The sequence below is a fragment of the Balaenoptera physalus genome, assembly GCF_965194825.1.
Source record: "Balaenoptera physalus genome assembly, chromosome: 3".
NCBI lineage: Eukaryota > Metazoa > Chordata > Mammalia > Artiodactyla > Balaenopteridae > Balaenoptera > Balaenoptera physalus.
The window spans coordinates 125,732,676-125,751,567 of record NC_138890.1 but is presented as its reverse complement, the minus strand read 5'-3'; the positions used below and the strand labels follow the sequence as shown (position 1 = coordinate 125,751,567).

General features: G+C 33.1%; 1 protein-coding gene across 13 annotated transcripts in view; it reads right to left on the bottom strand.

Annotated features, from left to right (window-relative positions):
* ADAMTS6 (ADAM metallopeptidase with thrombospondin type 1 motif 6) overlaps nucleotides 1-18,892 on the bottom strand; it is a 279,209-nt gene that overhangs the window by 110,162 nt on the left and 150,155 nt on the right. For 11 of the 13 annotated variants that reach the window (XR_014262242.1, XR_014262243.1, XM_082457107.1 and 8 more), the window contains 2 exons: nucleotides 12,188-12,329; nucleotides 497-604 (listed from right to left, as the gene is read on the bottom strand). Coding sequence is in view for 11 of the 13 variants with exons in the window: in XM_082457107.1 (XP_082313233.1) it covers nucleotides 497-604; nucleotides 12,188-12,329 (250 nt within the window). In the remaining 2 variants the exon portion in view is untranslated. The remainder of the gene's footprint in view (nucleotides 1-496; nucleotides 605-12,187; nucleotides 12,330-18,892) is intronic. The other 2 variants (XM_082457112.1, XM_082457110.1) reach the window with 1 other exon arrangement.

Genomic DNA, 18,892 nt, shown 5'->3' with positions numbered 1-18,892 from the left:
ATTCTTAATAATTATAGTTTTTGAAAACTAGGCTGATGAAACTGAAAATTATTTAGCAACAATTTCTATGCTCAATAAATTAACTGTTCTTCTACTACTAGATCTTTCTCTCACATTGCAATTTAAAAGTGACACATTAGACCATAGTTATAAAATCTATTTTAGGATCACATAATTTTCTTGGATACTGTCAGAAAAAAAACAGACATATGACTAAACAGACTCTATCAAATAAGATTGTTGTTGAACGTTTTTGTGCAAATATAACTCAAACGTATACATATAGAAAGGTGAAACTGACCCAGAAAATGCTCATTATACTTTCCTAAACAATGCATATTTGCAGATATCAAGATAATTCATTAGGCTAGGAATTTATTATTTTCTCAAGCACATTTTAATTAGTATGCATGATTTCCTAGTGGCTGAATATCAACACCAGAAATTTATCAGTTTAGTCTACATGTTAAATAGCTAATGAATCATTTGAGCTTACCCCCTTTTCAATATTCCCAGTTTGACAGAGTGTTCCCTCAGCTGCGGGAATACTGTTGGTGACACAGCGGTTGCTTTTGCTGAGACACCAGAGCTCTCTACACACTTCCTAGGAAAGAAGGCAAAAGCAAGTTGATCAGAAGTAGAGACTAAAATCATGTCCACTCTTCCATAAAAATACCCATAGTATATAAGCAATACTAAGCATTACTCATCTCTTGCTGGTGTTGAAGCATCAGAGATGAGGATTTTGGAGGTGGTCCCTCTGGAAGGTAGGTTACTCATTTCACAAAATCATTTTAATATTTGTCTTTATAATTCTTATTTCAGTAGATAAAGTATATCTTAGTTTTTAATACTGATTAGAATCTTTTTAAAATAATGTGAAGAAATTTCATTAACAGAGAAGAGTAGTGAGAAAGAATGAATATGTAGAAAGGAAATATATGTTTATTACTCCCCAAAACATACAATAGCACAAACTTTCCAATTACTAATAGAGTGGCCAAGTAGGTGATTTCCTAGTCCTACTGAAATATTCAAATAAAGTGTATTTTTTAAAAAGAGAGAAAGAGAGAGACTATGGGAATGGACAGAAAGTCCATTATAAAATTATAATTATATAATATATATATAATATAATATATAATATATATATATATAAGTTATAAAATTCATAAATGCCTAAAGAACAATCTAGCAATGTTATTTGCAGTTCATCAATGTAGCCCACTTTCATGAAAGGGAAATTTGGTTTTGAACAAATGCTGCTATTTATGTGCCATTTCCATAACTGATATATTTCAGATGTTATTTGGTGCTGTCTTGTCTTCTTTATTATGATTTCTCATTATCCCACCTCACCATGGGAGAACTACACTTATTGTAATGTTGGCAATATAAAATACCTCATTTTGTTCACACTTATATTAATCTATCAGATTTTAAAATAAGCTGTCCAACATATCCCAAAGTAAAGTCTTTGAACAGCCAAAACACAGATTGCTTTGAAGAAAATACTCAAATTTTTCAGTTTATTGTTATATATGATCGTCGACTAGCATCATTACTGATATTAAAGGTTTTTAATTTAAAATGGAACCATTAAGTAAAAAATATATATTTGCAATAAAAAATATATTAATCTTGAATGTAAAGATACATTTATAGGGGCTTCCCTGGTGGCGCAGTGGTTGAGGATCTGCCTGCCAATGCAGGGGACACGGGTTCGAGCCATGGTCTGGGAAGATCCCACATGCCGCGGAGCAACTGGGCCCGTGAGCCACAATTACTGAGCCTGCGCGTCTGGAGCCTGTGCTCCGCAACAAGAGAGGCCGCGATAGTGAGAGGCGTGGCGCGCGCACCGCGATGAAGAGTGGCCCCCGCTTGCCGCAACTAGAGAAAGCCCTCGCACAGAAACGAAGACCCAACACAGCCATAAATAAATAAATTAATTAATTAAAAAAAAAGATACATTTATATATAACATTCAATTCTATTGCTATTATTCCCCAACTGCTCTTTTCTTCTCAAAACATAATTGTAAGAACTTATGTCACATATCACAAGAAAAAAGTCTGTAACTGTGTATCGTGACAGATATTAACTAGATTTATTGTTGTGACCATTTTGCAATATATACAAATACTGAATCATTATGTTGCACAACTGAAACTAACATGTTATTTGTCAATTATATCTTAATTACAAATTTTTAAAAAGAATTGATGTCACATAAACACAATTCAGAAATACAGCGGTAACACTGACTTCACTGGTTAACCATTACTACAAATGGAGATGCCTCACAGAGTACAGCAAAAAGAAAGAATCTTTATGGGCCCCTCTTTAGGGTGCTCCACTCCACCAGGCAGAGAAAGAGACATAAAATTTATATTAGACTTTTAAAATACTTTTCAAAATTTATATATTATATCTAATTTATTCATCTACTTCAAATTCCATGTGGAGAACACTACTGAGCTAGAAGAAAGTTAAAACATCAGAAAAGAAAAACATGTGCTGTGGATCATAATATAAAGATAAAACTTTCCTGTTCTTACAATCCAAGGTATTACAAATTCTACTTTCTTTCAAAGCTTCAGTTTCTGTTTAAAGAGAATGTTATTTATACTACTTTATTCTTCCTTTTCTATAGGAGATGGTTTCTTACTATATGTTCCTAAATATATTCTCTTAGTTTATTTTAAAAGCAGTAGGATTACCATTTTAAGCTCTTAAAATATTATCCCATGTATCAAAAATATTCATATTCAAAGAGAAATATGTTCACAAAAACAGAGACGCACTGCTAGGACAATGTATTAGGAAATTGCTAACAAAATTATCCATAATCCTGGACCATCCTCTTGATATTTTATGATTACTTTAGACAGAAGTGAAAGAAGCCTAAAGTTTCTTTAGACAGAACCATGCAATGAAAATTCTATCATTAAAAAGGACAATGTTCATAGAACCTATTAGGAAAACATACTATTTAGTCAAGTTATAGTAACTCTATTTTCCAAAAATGCCTTGAAAATCTCTACCCAAAATGGCAAGTGCTCAAGATACTCTTTCCAAAACTTTAATCTCAAGATTCACAATACAGTCCTCTGATAAAGCCCTCTTATCCTTCAGGGAATGACACATTTTGAAAGTTTGATTCTTGCTTTTGAAAGATTTTATTATGTTAGTGGGCTCTCGGGGATTTGAATTCTGCTAGGGCATTAACTTCTCACAGATTGTTGTTTAAAGTATGGGACTAGAAATCTAAGGATGGGAAACACTCTCAAGATGTTAAGTTAGTCTTGGAGAAGACTCTGAAGAGTTTTCAAATAGATCTCTCATTCAGAATATTAACTTGGTTAAGAAAGATTTTGATACCCCAATTAAGAATCCCAAGATAAAAAATATTCTCTTGGAAGACAAAAAACAATAAAATTTTATTTCTTACCGAGAGAGCAAGATGTACACTTCCTGAAAGAATCTGAGAACAATTTCATACTTTCAGAAATACCCTTCTTTCTCTAAACTGCTAGATCCTAGACCATGGTTGATCAAACCATCATGCTGTACACCATAAACTTATATAGTGATCTATGTCAATTATTTCTCAATAAAACTGGGGAAAAAAGGTTTAAAAAAGCTGGGGGCTATGCAGATTTCAGTTCAATGTACAGAAAATCTTCCAAAAGTCAGACCTGAACAATCATAAAATAAAACTGAAATTTCCCATCACTGGAGATACTCCAGCATACACTAAATAACCTCTTAGCAGCAATGTTGTCGTCAGGAAAAAAAGAAAGAAACTAACATTTTTTCAGGGTATACTGTTAACTACTGTGCTAGGCATCTTTGTATCTCATTTAAGCATCATGACAATCTTCTTATCTTAGAAAGCATGAGAAACTTAGGTTCAGAAAGACTTAGCAATTTGCTTCAATCCTAACTACATCTGGATTTGAATCAGCTGTCTGATATCAATGCCCAAAATATCTCCACACAATTAAGCTACTTTTCAGTTTCTTTTAAATGTATCAAAATTGAATAAAGTCATTGGCCAATTAAGGCTGATTAGTAAAGGTTTACTTGTATTTTAATATAATACAAAAAACTCACTAAATGTTTGTAATATCCTCCTACCCTTTACCCGTATTTTAAAGGACGATATCTCAAATTAAGACTATTATGTACTAATTCATAATATATCCATTCAATATATGAGCTTAGGCACCAACTTATACATTATTATTATTGGAACTTCTAAATGTAACATCACCACTTACGGATACTGTTAACATACTCCTCAAAAGTGTTCCATGGTCTTCCAAAAGACAGGACATTTAAAACATTCCTGCTTATTTAAAATTTTAACATCAACTCCCAGATTTCTATTCTATTTGATTTTTCAAATGAATGACACGGTTTGCAAACATTAATAACAAAGAAAATATTAGCAAGTATAAATCATAATTAAAAATATATAGAGAGGGTTTTAAAGTAATTACCTAATGAAGAATAATTTACCTGATATTCAGAAAATAACTTTGTAAAGAACTGAACTCGGGCTCCTTTGATCAGAATAGAATAATTGATTATTTTACAGTCAAAGACCCTTTCAGTACAATAAAAGAAATTAGGATTATCTTTTATAATGTTTCCATTCTTTTCAAGTAACTATAGCTATTAAATGATGCTAAAAATGTGAAGAAAAGCCCTTTGATTTACCTGGGAAAATTAAAATTTGCAGTTTACATAAGGGGGAAAGGGATATCATGAAAGCGCAAAACCATTTCGCAACTATTGTATCATTAAGAAAGTAAAACAGTATATGAAGAGAAAATGGCATTTTTATTGCTAGATGGTTTTTGTTTTTTAATTTTTTAAACAACTGTAAAGATCAATAAAGATATACACACAAATTTTCTGCCCTTGGGAAACCCTAAAGCCTAGGCCATCTTGGGTCCTTGCTTCTGGATATGAAATATTCTCTTTGTCCTCATTATCCTATTGGTAATATCTCTCCACAGCTGTTTGGAATAAAGGATCATGATGACCCAGGGGGAGAGCAGAGCACTGAAGAAGTCAAGAAGGAGCATCAGTGATTAGAAAGGTTACTTATCATTGTATCACACAAAGGAAAATTGAAAACCAACATATGGTGACCCTGTGGCCTGGCTCCAGGTATTTAGTAGTCATTTGAAGAAAGAAAATAATGCACCCTTATTTCAGCTTTAAATAGGTTAATCCTGTTATGTGGATAATTTAAGTGCAAGAGATCCTAAAAAAGGCAAAAAAAAAAAAAGATTATATCTATATATGTTTTTTGTTATATATGTATTTTATATATACATTAAATACACACACATATATACATATATAAACAAAAAACTAATCTAGAAATGCAGATTAAACAATTAATTATCAATTTGAAGGGGTTAAAAATTATTAACTTGTTTTAAAAAAATACTTCTAAGAAGCAAACCCATAGTAAAAACTACTGATCTCTAAGAACACAAATGATTATGAACCTATGATTTTGGCTTGAAATTCAAGGAAAAATAAAAATTATGTCAACTTCTTGTCAAGTATATGCCTGATATATATGTTTGGACTCCAAAAGAATATTGAGGTGTTAAAACAATTCCATACCTTTTATTCCCTAAGCCCATATCAAACCATATTGTAGAATATTTATGCCAACTTAAAATCCTCAAGGAAAGTGATTCTACAATCTCCCTCAGTACAAAATTTCAATATTTAATAACTTGAAATTCTTCCTACTACCTAATCTACAACCTCCCAGCTGTAAAAATTAAGGCGACTGTGTTGTTTTATGCTCTTGGTGGGGAAGGAGAACAATTTGTTACCAGGAATCAAACTATAATAAATGTTCCAAAGCCTGAAAGTGATTTTGAAGCCAACATTTAGCTTTCTTTTTCACAGGCTATTCAAACTCAATTTCTTTAAACTTCCCTTATATGTACTTCTAAGTATTTCACTATTATCCTCTCCCAAGTTATCTGCATCTCTTAAGAAAAAAATTAGGTAGGTAGTCAATAGTACCCTAAAAAGACTAATAAAATATTTTTATTGGAATGATTCTCAATGAGAAAGCAAAAATTACTTGAATCTTAGCTGATAGTGATAAAATAATAAACAAAAGGGAGTAAGCATGAAAACATTAAAAACTGAGTCTAAGAGACAAAAGAGGTCTGTCTTGAGTATACTCCACAGGGATAATACCCTGATTAGAGAACTCAAATATCTTATCTTTAGCAGGTTACCCTTACTCCAAAGAGCTATACTTCAGGCAGACACAGCTTGATGGCATGCTTATTAAACTAACATGTTATTATTAATATTAATTAACATGTTAAATAAAAATAATTTATACTCTCTCTGGGAGGGAGTGAGGGAGAGGGAGAGACGGAGGGAGAGGGAGAAAAAAAAAAATTTATACTATCCTGTATTTTAATTCTATGCTTACCAAACAACTTTTGATAATAAATTTGTCTACTGGGTAGACTTCCTTAGGTAATAAAATGTTCAGATTTCAGTACAGTTGACTGAATATAAACAGAGGCTATATTTCTTACTATAAATTAATAAAGCCAATTTTATATATAAACATATATATTCCCTTGATCTTTCATGTCTAATATTAGATCCTAAAAATCTCTCATAACTTAAAGTATGGAACAAATATAGTACACTTAGCCATTTATAGATTATTCTATCATTAATCACTTAATTGAGGCATGTAGAAGCAAAACATTAAAAAGTTTAATGATCTGTAAGTAAAATAGAGCACTTGCCACAAACACATTTCCCCTGGAAAGATTCAAAATGAATGAGAAGTCTTAAAGTTTCCAAAGCAATGTCATATTTTCTTTTTGTATGTTCTGTTTCCACCACAATACACTGGGATTTTGCAATATTAAAGTCAAAATTATGGAGCCCACATACTTCTGTACATAAACACCTCCATTCATTTCATAAAATTATGGAGCAGCACCCTCCCATAAAATAAGAGTGAATCTGCAATTCCCTAGAAAAACAAGGGCATTGCTATAAGGGAGTATTATCAGTGGCAGAGTTGCTTTAGTACTCTGTGTAGGGTGTTTTTGGAGGGGAAGAGAAAAGGGAAGGGAAGAGGACACAGATCACTTTACAAAAGTCATCAATTTTCCAATATGATTTTCCCAGATTACAAAATCATATTTGTTTCCTAAGATAATGTGTCTTTGAAATTCCATGATTCTCTGCACATCAATAAGTTCTCTTGGTTTCATTCATTAAAAATCTTTCAGGGCTTCCCTGGTGGCGCAGTGGTTGAGGATCTGCCTGCTAATGCAGGGGACACGGGTTCGAGCCCTGGTCTGGGAAGATCCCACATGCCGCGGAGCAACTAGGCCCGTGAGCCACAACTACTGAGCCTGCGCGTCTGGAGCCTGTGCTTCGCAACGAGAGGCCGCGACAGTGAGAGGCCCGCGCACCGCGATGAAGAGTGGCCCCCGCTTGCCACAACTAGAGAAAGCCCTCGCACGAAACGAAGACCCAACACAGCTATAAATAAAAAAAAAAAAAAAAAAAAAAATCTTTCAGTAGTTTTCCTTTGCTCTTAAAAACCTAGAATTCTTAACATGGCCTATAAGTCTGATTTGGATCCTACTCTTTTCTTGCCTCAGGTATATGATGCTTGCTTTGAGAGCTTCGGCCTCACTGGTCTTCTCTCAGCTCTTCAAATACACAGCCTCATGGTCTTCACAAAGGTCCTCTCTCCTCTCTCTCTCTCTCTTTTTTAACATCTTTATTGGAGTATAATTGCTTTACAATGTTGTGTTAGTTTCTGCTGTATAACAAAGTGAATCAGCTATATGTATACATATATCCCCATATCCCCTCCCTCTTGCGTCTCCCTCCCCCGCTCCCTATCCCACCCCACTAGGTGGTCACGGAGCTGATCTCCCTGTGCTATGCGGCTGCTTCCCACTAGCTAGCTATTTTACATTTGGTAGTGTATATATGTCAGTGCTACTCTCTCACTTCATCCCAGCTTACCCTTCCCCCTCACTGTGTCCTCAAGCCCATTCTCTACGTCTGTGCCTTTAGTCCTGCCCTACCCCTAGGTTCATCAGAACCTTTTTTTTTTTTTTTTTTTTGATTCCATTTATATGTGTTAGCATACAGTATTTGTTTTTCTCTTTCTGACTTACTTCACTCTGTATGACAGACTCTAGGTCCATCCACCTCACTACAAATAACTCAATTTCGTTTCTTTTCATGGCTGAGGAATATTCCATTGTATATATATGTGTCACATCTTCTTTATCCATTCATCTGTCGATGGACACTTAGGTTGCTTCCATGTCCTGGCTATTGTAAATAGTGCTGCAATGAACATTGTGGTACATGTCTCTTTTTGAATTATGGTTTTCTCAGAGTATATGCCCAGTAGTGGGATTGCTGGGTCATATGGTAGTTCTATTTTTAGTTTTTTGAGGAAGCTCCATATTGTTCTCCATAGTGGCTGTATCAACTTACTCCTCTCTCTCTTTACCAGATAATTCTTCTCACTCATTTATTCACCAAATATTTTCTGAGCTCCTATTACGAGGCAGGCATTGTGCTACTCACTTTATAAATAGCCATGAATAAATAGGCAGGCAGTAAGCAAGATGAACAAGTAAAATACATAGTATGTTAGAAAGTAACAAATGGTAAGGAGAAAAATAAAGCAAGGAAAAATGACAAGAATTGAGTGTGTCTGTGTACGTGTGTGCATGTGTGCATGCATGCATGCGCAATTTTAGATAAGGTTGTTAGGGAAGGCCTTGCCTAGAAGATCACATTTAACTAATTAACAAGCAATCAAATAAGCAAAATGATTATGGATTGTAATAAGTGCTATGAAGGAAATAAAAAGCATAATTTCCTTTATGCTTTAACTGGGAGCATAAACGTAAGTAACTGGGAGAAGCCTTTGCATATAGATGGATCAGACAGAAAATCTGTCTGAAGAGAAACTGCATGTGAGCTGAGATTGAAGGATGAGAATGAGTCAAAATGTGACCCTTAGAGTATCTTAACATGGTCCCCAAAGTACAGATGGCTCAGATTCTCCTAAAGCACTATTAGCATATCAGCTATATAGGATGGTATCATGGATGACATAGATATTCATAGAGGAAAGGGAAACATGTATAGAATATCTGCCATGTGCCAGGTAAATGAAAAGCACTTTGCATGCTTGTCATACTCTTTAACTTTCTAAAGGTTTCAAGAACAAGTTAGCTGCTGTTCGCTGTAAAAAGTTGTTGCTGAGTAAAATCTGCTGGTGGTCAATGAACATTTAGGTTGCTTCCATGTCTTAGCTATTGTGAATAATGTTGCAATAAATATGAGAATACACACTCAAAGATCCTGATTTCAATTCCTCTGGATATACACCCAGGAGTAGGATTCCTAGATAATATGGTAGTTCTTATTTTAATTTTTTGAGAAAGCTCCATATTGTTTTCCACAGTGGCTGCACAAATTTACATTCCCACCAAGAGTGTATAAGAATTCTCTTTTCTCCACATTCTTGTGAACACTAGTTATCTTTTTTTTTATAATAACCATCCTAACAGGTGTAAGGTGATATCTCATTGAAGTTTTGATTTGCATTTTCCTGATGATTAGTGATGTTTAGCAACTTTTCATATACCTGTTCGTCATTTGTATATCTTTTTTTGAGAAATGTCTATTCAGTTCCTTTGCCCATTTTTGAATTGGATTACTTGCTTTTTTGCTAAAACTGTAGGAGTTCCTTATACATTTTGGACATTAACCTGTTAGCAGGTATATGGTTCGCAAATAATTTCTCCAAATTCCATAAACTGCTTCTTCGTATTGTTGACTGTGCCTTTGCTGTGCAGAGCGTTTTATTCTGATGTAGTACCACTTGTCTATATCTACTTTTGTTGCCTGTGCTTTTCATATCAAGAAATCACTGCCAAGACCAAAATCAAGAAGATTTTCCCCTATATTTTCTTCTAGTAGTTTTATAGTTTCGGGTCTTACATTTGTCTTTAATCCACTTTGAGTTAATTTTTGCATCTGTTGTAAGATAAGGGTCCAGTTTTATTCTTCTGAATGTGGCTGTTCAGTTTTTCCAAAGCCATTTATTGAAGTGACTATCCTTTTTCCATTGTGTATTCTTGGCACCCTAATTGAAAATCAGTTGATCGTATATGCATAGGTTCATTTTTGGGTCTCTATTCTGTTCCACTGGTAAATTGCCAAATGTATATTAATGAACCTACTCACAAGGAATTCAGGCAAGATTTTTCATAACTACAGCTGTAGTCATTGATAATCTCCACAATGACCACATGACGGAGATGGAAAGCTGACCACTGCTCCAGTTCTGGGTCATTCTGCAGATCATTGTTTAAAATCTTCCCTGACATCATTAGAGACCTGCTAGTTGAAAGAGGGATCATTTCATGATGCTTCAACATCAAATGTATCTCCTCACTAAAAGGCTACAGTGCTTTTCTAAACCTCCAGTGCTTGTGTTTAGCATTCATCTCAGGATACTACACTCAGATAGCCATCTAAATCAGGGCTGGTTTGTTTTTCCCTCCAGCTACCATCTGAAGCATGACTTGTTTACCTGTCTGGATTCTCACCTTCAAAGCCACTATTATTTTCTAAAGTAGCATTTAGAATCATTTAAAATCTTAGGGATAATCCAGATAAAACACGTGTGTTTTGGGGGTGTGTGTGTGTGTGTGCTGTCAATTGTGTAAACCCAATTTTTCAGGCACAAGCTTAAGAGGTGTAAGTGGTTGTAAAGAATCTGTTACAACCCAAGAAACTTTGTTAGTAATAGATAGCAGTAAATGTAGATTAATATTTTCACTTGCTAACAAAGAAATGAGAGACCATAGATGAGAATAATCTAACAGAAAATCTGTAATCACATTTGATCATGAATTTCAACCTACTAAGCTACAAGTATATACAAAGACTGTGATTAAAGTTTGACTGACTTTTTCTGAGGGAAAAAACAACCCAAGGGAAAAAAGAAACTAAAACCATACAGAAACAAGAAACAAGTACAGACTCTTCACAGAGAGACAAGAAATGCCAAAGTTTTACTCAAGGCTCTAGATCTTTAGATAGTTGCACACAATCTTTGAATCTAGTGCACAAAATGTGCTGCCAAAGCCTACTAGGAATAATAATATACTTGTCACTCAAGGGATATTTTAAAAAATCACTTTCCTTTGTACTGTACCCAAGAAGAATAATTGGTACAGTACAACGCATATATTGTTTAGTCTTAACTACCTTAAAACTTAATTCCTTTTATTGTTATTATTTTTAAAAAGGGATTTTAAATACACTATTTGCGTAAAAGTTGGAACTAAGCCTTAAACTTGCTTTTTAAATATTTTTTGAATATTTTTTGACAAACAACTCTTCATTTAAAAATCCTATTCTTTCACTCAACATGCTTTTATTGTGTATCTACTATGAACATCTTCCAATATTAGACACTGAAATCTTTCTCTATGAGACTTAAAAAAGAATTTTTTTTTTCACATTTTTTGAGATAGACACTGAGACTTTTTTAGGCAAACAAGAAGAGTCAATCATTATACCTCCATTTTTTTCCATAGCAATTTTCCTTGTTTCTCTATTTGGGTTAATGTCATCTTGTCCGTACTCAGTTATCGTGTTAGAATGTGGGCAGTGGATAAAGTAACTTGAAATGACTCAATACTAAAAGTATAAGTTAAAATAAAGGCTCCTAGCCAAAGTAAAAATGCCCTTAACCCAATTATTAGAGTACCAGAAAAGGTGGGGAGTCAGGGAGGTTTCAAAATCATGATATTTCAAAGACAAACAAAAGTTGGTATTGTAAACTCAGAACTTAAAAAAGGAATACATTAGAAAATTTTAAAATTCTGCCCACAACCCTTACAAGACATTTGAAACTTGTCTAATTAAGGATTACTCAAACATTTAGAAATAGATATTATACAAATTATATCAGAAAAAGAGCAGTGTTAAAGGCCATATTTGTGTTAATACTGTTACCAGAGGTAAACTACATTCATCAAAATTCCATCTTAACAACTGTGTCATGAAAAACACATATAAATGACTAAACATAAGGATTAAGACTTCTTACCCCATATTTACATTGGCGGGATGTTGCTCCATACTGGAAACGGCATTGTTCATCAGCATCATACACCTGACCTGGGGCCACAGCTGGATAAAGAAAGTCACGCTTGGGAGGCTCATTATCAAGGCAAGTACCACGGCCTGAACTGTTCAACATAAAGGATCAAAGGAAATTAGGTACACTGTGGACTATTTCAATCACAGTTATGAAACCATGTGTTGAGCTCTTTAATAATTGATGCATGAAAAACAATATATTCTACAAATAAATAATCATATGGCAAAATAGTATATCTTTACTACAACTTGAATAAGAGCTCCAATAGTTTTTTCCAGCACCAAGACACAATACAAGCATCTCACAAAACAATCTAAAAATGTCATGTTGGCCTTTAAACACTGATTTAAACTAATTTCTGAAGGAATCAAAACAATTTCATACTGCTCTAAGCTTCTTGTTTGTTTTCAGTGGAAATATAACCACATCTGGTAGTAGAATCAAAAACATAAAATGTGGAAAAAAAACTGTGGTTGTGATCCTTAAAGACCTAATCTATATACTTCCACCTTGGGCAGAACAATAGATGCTGTGGTAAGACATGTCCAAAGCTTCTTGAAATATTTCAATAACAAATGGGCTGAATGACAGATGAGGCCAAGATCCAAAGTTGTCCTCTCAAGTATATTAGAAATGTTTAGTCTCTCAAAAATTTCATATTTCATCTAGGATCATCAGAGTTGGAAAAGAGAATGTTCTCCTCTCTCTATAATTTCTGCTTTTCAAAGTATGCTTGCACTCAAACATAATATTTTAATTCAGTGGAACAAATAACATAAAGATCGCCAAAAGCCAGAGAGAATATCTTAGTTTAAACAGCTTTATACTTTGCTAAATATAATTGTTCATTTTTATTTAGTCAGTGTGCATAAAATAGGACAGATGCTTTTTTACTTTCATTTCATATGTGAGTAAGTTAGAATTTTTAAAGAATTCCTATGCCAACATTTAAAAATTTTTTCCAACATTCCTGTCAATTGTGCCAGCACTTGTGTTTTTTTTTCCAAATCTTTTCCATCCACTTTGCCAAAGGAAAATAATTTCACAAGTAGAAGTTCCTCAACTATTATTTAGGACAGTACAAATTTTCATTTATAGGTAAGTAAGAAAGAACCATGCATAATAATGTTTCATAGTCACTTAAAATTTTATCATATTCTTAAAATGTGAAAGCAAATATGTTATATAAAAATGTATATTTGCACAGTAGCAAATACCTTTAAAAAACTGAACCATACTATGCATAAGGTGATAGATTCAAAGACCCAAAGGATAGAAAATTATCTTCTTTATGCCCTTTTTCATTTACGCCCTTCTTGATAAATTTTTTAAACAATAAAAATATTTAAATGGAATATTAAATGTGGTACTGAATAGATGTATGTTATTATTGGCTATTATAATCATTTCATTTGTCACTGCTCTAGGTGTCTAACTAATAGAGAACAACTTTTGTTTTTTTTTTTGAGAACAACTTTTTTTCACCCAACTATCCAGATTTCATGACAGAATGCTTTTTATTTTCTGTTTTTTGTACTTTTAGAAATTGTCATGTACCTCAGCAAGAAAAACTATTTCTAAGTGAATTTTAAAAATAGTAAGTTCTTTTTATTTTATTATGCAAAATATATGGGTATGCAAATTTTAGGCAAATGTAATTCTACTAGTAAATTCAAAATTTATATTAAGGTTAGTGATAAAGTGGTCAATGCGAAAAGTATAATGGAAGAAGAATTTATGAGATAATTGTATTAGTAGTTTAATTTCCTAATTTTCCTGCTAAAATATTAGTTTCATCTCTATCTACAACAAAACTATAAAAGTCTATCTGAAAGGAGCTAAATATGTAATAAAAATAAAATATCAAGCTAAGTTCTATATAAATCAACGGGAAAATTTTAAGCACTGAAGTACTTAAGTACAGGATCCTACGGATAAAAATATTTGCCAATAGCATAACAAAGAAAGTATAAGATATATTCACCTAAGTGGCACCAACTCAAAATCCATTAAAAATTATTGTACATAATTACTTTTATTACTACAGAAAATTACCCTAAAAACTTAGAGGAAGAAGTATGTGGACCCCCAAAAATAGTTTAGGATAACCTGAGAATCCTGAGGAAAAAATAACCTGAGGAAAAAATTCTTTCCTGATAGCAAACTGAGAATTGGCTTAACCCAGGAGGAAGCAAGAATAATTGCTTCATCTAAAGTTCTTGTTCCCAGGTATTAATGGTCTTCAAATCACAGTTCACGTTCTGTAAAAAAATACCAAATGAGATGACCATTGCAGGAGCCTCCAGACGACGAAGTAATGGCATGCACTGTGGTCACCTGTGGGAAAATTCTTCTGAGAAAGTCTATCCCAAAAGTGACTTGTGTTTCAATTCTTTGGAAGTAACTATTGCTTTGTATTAATGTGGTCTAGTTAAATATCTAGATGTCTCGTTCTCTCTTCCAGTATATTTTTGCAGAAGAACAAAACACCATATGAAATACAATAAGTGAAAAATTATATAGATCTTTAAATAATGAACATATATTTAGGAATATGGCATCAACAAAGACCTTTTAAAATGGGTTTGGCTATATTTGTACAGAATATCAATGCTTGCAAGTCAAGCGTCTTACCTACTAGTATTGGCTCCAGGATAGCAAGTGTGGGATACGTGCAAGGTTGATTTAAACTGTTTGTACATTTTGGGTAGAAAATGTACTACATATTTTCCTTCTAGTAACCATAAACATTACATACAGTAAAACCTTGATTAAAGTATTTGGGGGGTGAGATAGTTTTCATACTTTAATTCTTAACTGAGGGTTAAGCTATGAAAATATTTTTTTTTGCATAATGTTACTAAAACTTGTGTGCCACTTTCCTGCTACTTTCAAGTAAGTTAAATCTATAGACCACAATTATTAATTAACTCTTAGAAGATAATAATTTTGGATATGTTCATGCCTTTGTACCATCAATTATCATTATGAAATATCACAGATATAGGTATGGAAGGTAGAGGACATGAATCTGAGAGATGTATATATAACCCTAGGAGTGCTTTTCTTTGTTTTTTTTCCTCAGAAAATTTCCCAGTTTTCAACCCCAATCATACTCCTCTTTGTCTCCCCAAGAATTAACGAATATTCTGATTTTTAAAATAATAATTTCTTTGGTTTTCTCAGTAATTATTCATATCCCAATTATTCATCTGCCTGCTCTTGGATTCTATATAAAAGGAGTCATACTGTAGGTTTTCTTTTGTGACTTTATTCTTTTGCTCAATATTATGAATGTGAGACACATCCATGTTGATGTGTGTAACTGTAAGCTGCTCATTTATATTGTTCTTTGATATTCCATTTAAGACTATGCCACAGTTATTTATCCATTCTTCTATTAATAAACATTTAAGTTATTTCTAATTTCTGGAAATTGCAAATTATGCTGATATAAGCATTTTTGTATAGTCTTCTGGTACCAATGCTTTTCTTAAAAATATTAGATATGAGTTATTTTCTTATATTTTGTAATTGTCTCCTTTTAACAAAAAGAAGTTCTGAGTAATATTTATTTAATCTAGGGTTCTAGTTAATCAATATACAATTCTTATGATACTGAGCCTAGGGTTATTTATGCTACTATTTTCAAATTAATAGTGGTAATATTATATATAAATCATCTTGAATTTTCTCATAAAATGCCACTTTTAAGTATGGCTGGTTTGTGCCCTGGTGTCATATGTGAATTTTTTCACTTAGAAAACATAAACCTCACTCATTAATAAATGAAATGAAGAACACTGTAGTTTCCATATATGAGATGTTATTACAACTTACTGTTGTTAAGCATAGAGCATAAGCATGTCCTGAGCAAAACTGTATACATAAAAAGTGGAACTATGATTAATTCCCTAGCAGCATATATTTCACAACTAAAAGCCCAATCCTGATTAATATCTACAGCACTATAGGTAATTATTGAATTAATACACTCTACTTTTGTTTATGCTTCTAAGACAAGGCAAAAAAATGTCTATTAGTTTGAGAACATGCTTTTCCCTTGATTATGAAATTAGTAAATCAAAGTATGTTTACATTTCCAGAATCCTTGCAGTATGATAGCAAAGTCATGTTTTATGTATTCTACTTCTAATTAGAGAAGTCTTATTCACATAGTTCAAAAATTAGCCTGAAAAATAGGTACATGAGCCAGAGTTGAGTCTTCAATTAAAATTTACAGATCCTTATGTAAAATACGGTCTGTTGGCTTTGTTTCCAGAACACATGAAGACATACTCCTAATTGAAATTTTAGATTTATTTTTCACTTAAACAATTATACTATAAAGGACAGGCCTTCTGTCTACAACACAGTGGGTCAATCTAAGAAATAAATCTTTCTATATAACCCTGTACATATCTTAACAGTTTCTTAACAACAACAACAAAAAGTTAACAGATAATACCATCTCCTACTTTTTCCCACAAAATTGTGCTAATATACCTAAATTAAGCAAAAATGAATTAGGTTAACTCATCTATGGCAAGTCAAGTGTGTTACCTACTACATTCTCATAAACTGCTCTATCAATCTTCACAAAACTAACAATATTATTACCTTCTAAAATGAGTTACTCTAAGTAAGACCTTTCTTTCTTGCCCTCTATATGACTAGGATGCTTGAATACAACTGAACTTGAGGCTTCCAATATACAAACACTATACTAGTAATGTTTACTAAGTTATGCTCTTTTTCTCCATATGTAGTTATGACTTATCAAAGATATTTATGGGTTAGAGTGAAGTCCCAAAATGTGTCAGATAAATGGAAGGAGAAATCTGTTTTGCTAAGCTGTTTTGGGGTTCCACATAAAAAAGAGGTCCCAACTATAAAATTTGTTTTCTCTCTAATAAATTATTGATAGCGACTTTCAAAGGTAATTGCTATAGAGGAATTGTAAGCACCTTGCTTGTCCTGTTCATCTTATATCACTTCTCTTGCAGCTCTACTTTTCTTCCTAGTTCATCTTCAACCATAATGTTGCTTCTCTTTTTTTTCAGCTTCCATCCTTTCTGTGAAAATGGCTAGTCTGTATTTAATTTGGAACTGTAGGAAATTTTGCTATGGATCTCTGACAGTTCAAACAATATAACAGACTTTAATTTAAATAGAGCAAGAGTTGCTTCACAGAGGCCCCAGGATTTTTGAAGACTATATGAAATTACTCTGTACTACCACTGAGTGGTGGAAAATGTATGAAAAACTGGCCTAAATTACTTCTGGCTGCCTTCCACTGCCTGGTAAATTAGCCCACAGACATCAATGAGTGTGAGCCATAACACCAGGTTCATCTTCTCTAGTTTCTAAATAAATAAATAAATAAATAAATAAATAAATAAGTCCCGCAGGCAGATAGGAAGGACACTACCTGCAAAGCCGTCGTCGAAAACATCAGAAGCTGGCATAACACGTCCATTTTAACGGTAATGGGTTCTTTATTATTTAATCAGGACGGCTTCTGGGCGATTCATGAACCACTTATTGAATCACCGAGTTTAAGAAATCTGAAAAAAAATATTGGGAGTTGGTAAACACCATCTCCTGACTGATCAATAGCACCTAGTGTTTCAGAATGACACGAGAGACTTTTTACTCTATTGGCATTTAAAGGCCATGAAACTGTTTTCAGTTGAACATAGTGAATAGTGAATCTCTATAAATCATAGAAAGCTCATTGTTAAAATCCACCATCATCTTTGGCCTATACAGTCACTAAGTAGAGAAAAGTATGCATTCTGTTGGCTGGGCTGCAGTTCCTAAACAATTCATCTTTCAGGATTTCTTTTTCTTGAGAAGAGAAACTAAAATAAAATGTTATGACTCTTTTTGAGCCAACTATAAAACATAAATGTAATCTCAATCCCTGATCAAAATATCACTGTATTTTTTAAAATATCACACATAGCTGTTAAAGCAATTAAGTCCACTGCATTAATAAAGAGGAAAAAAGAAATTCAAGAAAGTTACTATTATGTCTTTGTGCTCCAGTGAACTGACCTTTTTAAAGGGCCTTGTGTTTAAAAAACTTTATTGCTTGGTCAGATTACAATCAGAGTTGTTCAGTTTACTATTAAAGAGGGAAAAAAAAAGCACCAACTTTCCCCAAAATCTCTACCCATTGTCTTTCACATCTATCTTTTACTAATGGCTTTAACTTTGTGAGCATTCCCGTGAGGATGCACAACTGAAATATTTTTATAAAATACAGGATAATTAAACCCATTACAGCCCTGTCAACACTAATCATGCTTACACATAGAAAATGCAAAGAGGCAATAAGGCTTACATAATGCTTTTTGGATTAATTCTTTCAATTAATTCAATGGAACACTTTATTGCAACTAGTAATAATTTTACATCTCTGACAAAACCAGTGGTGATTTCTTGACTGTATTTTATCAGCAATTTAGGGATTCCCTTTTGGAGTTTAAAGGCCTTCATAGAGCTTTAACTAGGCAGGGTCTGGCAAGAGATCAAAACCGGTCCTTGTATTTAGTATACAGAGATTGTCCTAGCAAATGGGCTGTGCAATAGAAACAGGATAGAGGAGAGAGAAATGGTACTTGGAAAAAAAAAAAAAAAAAGCAA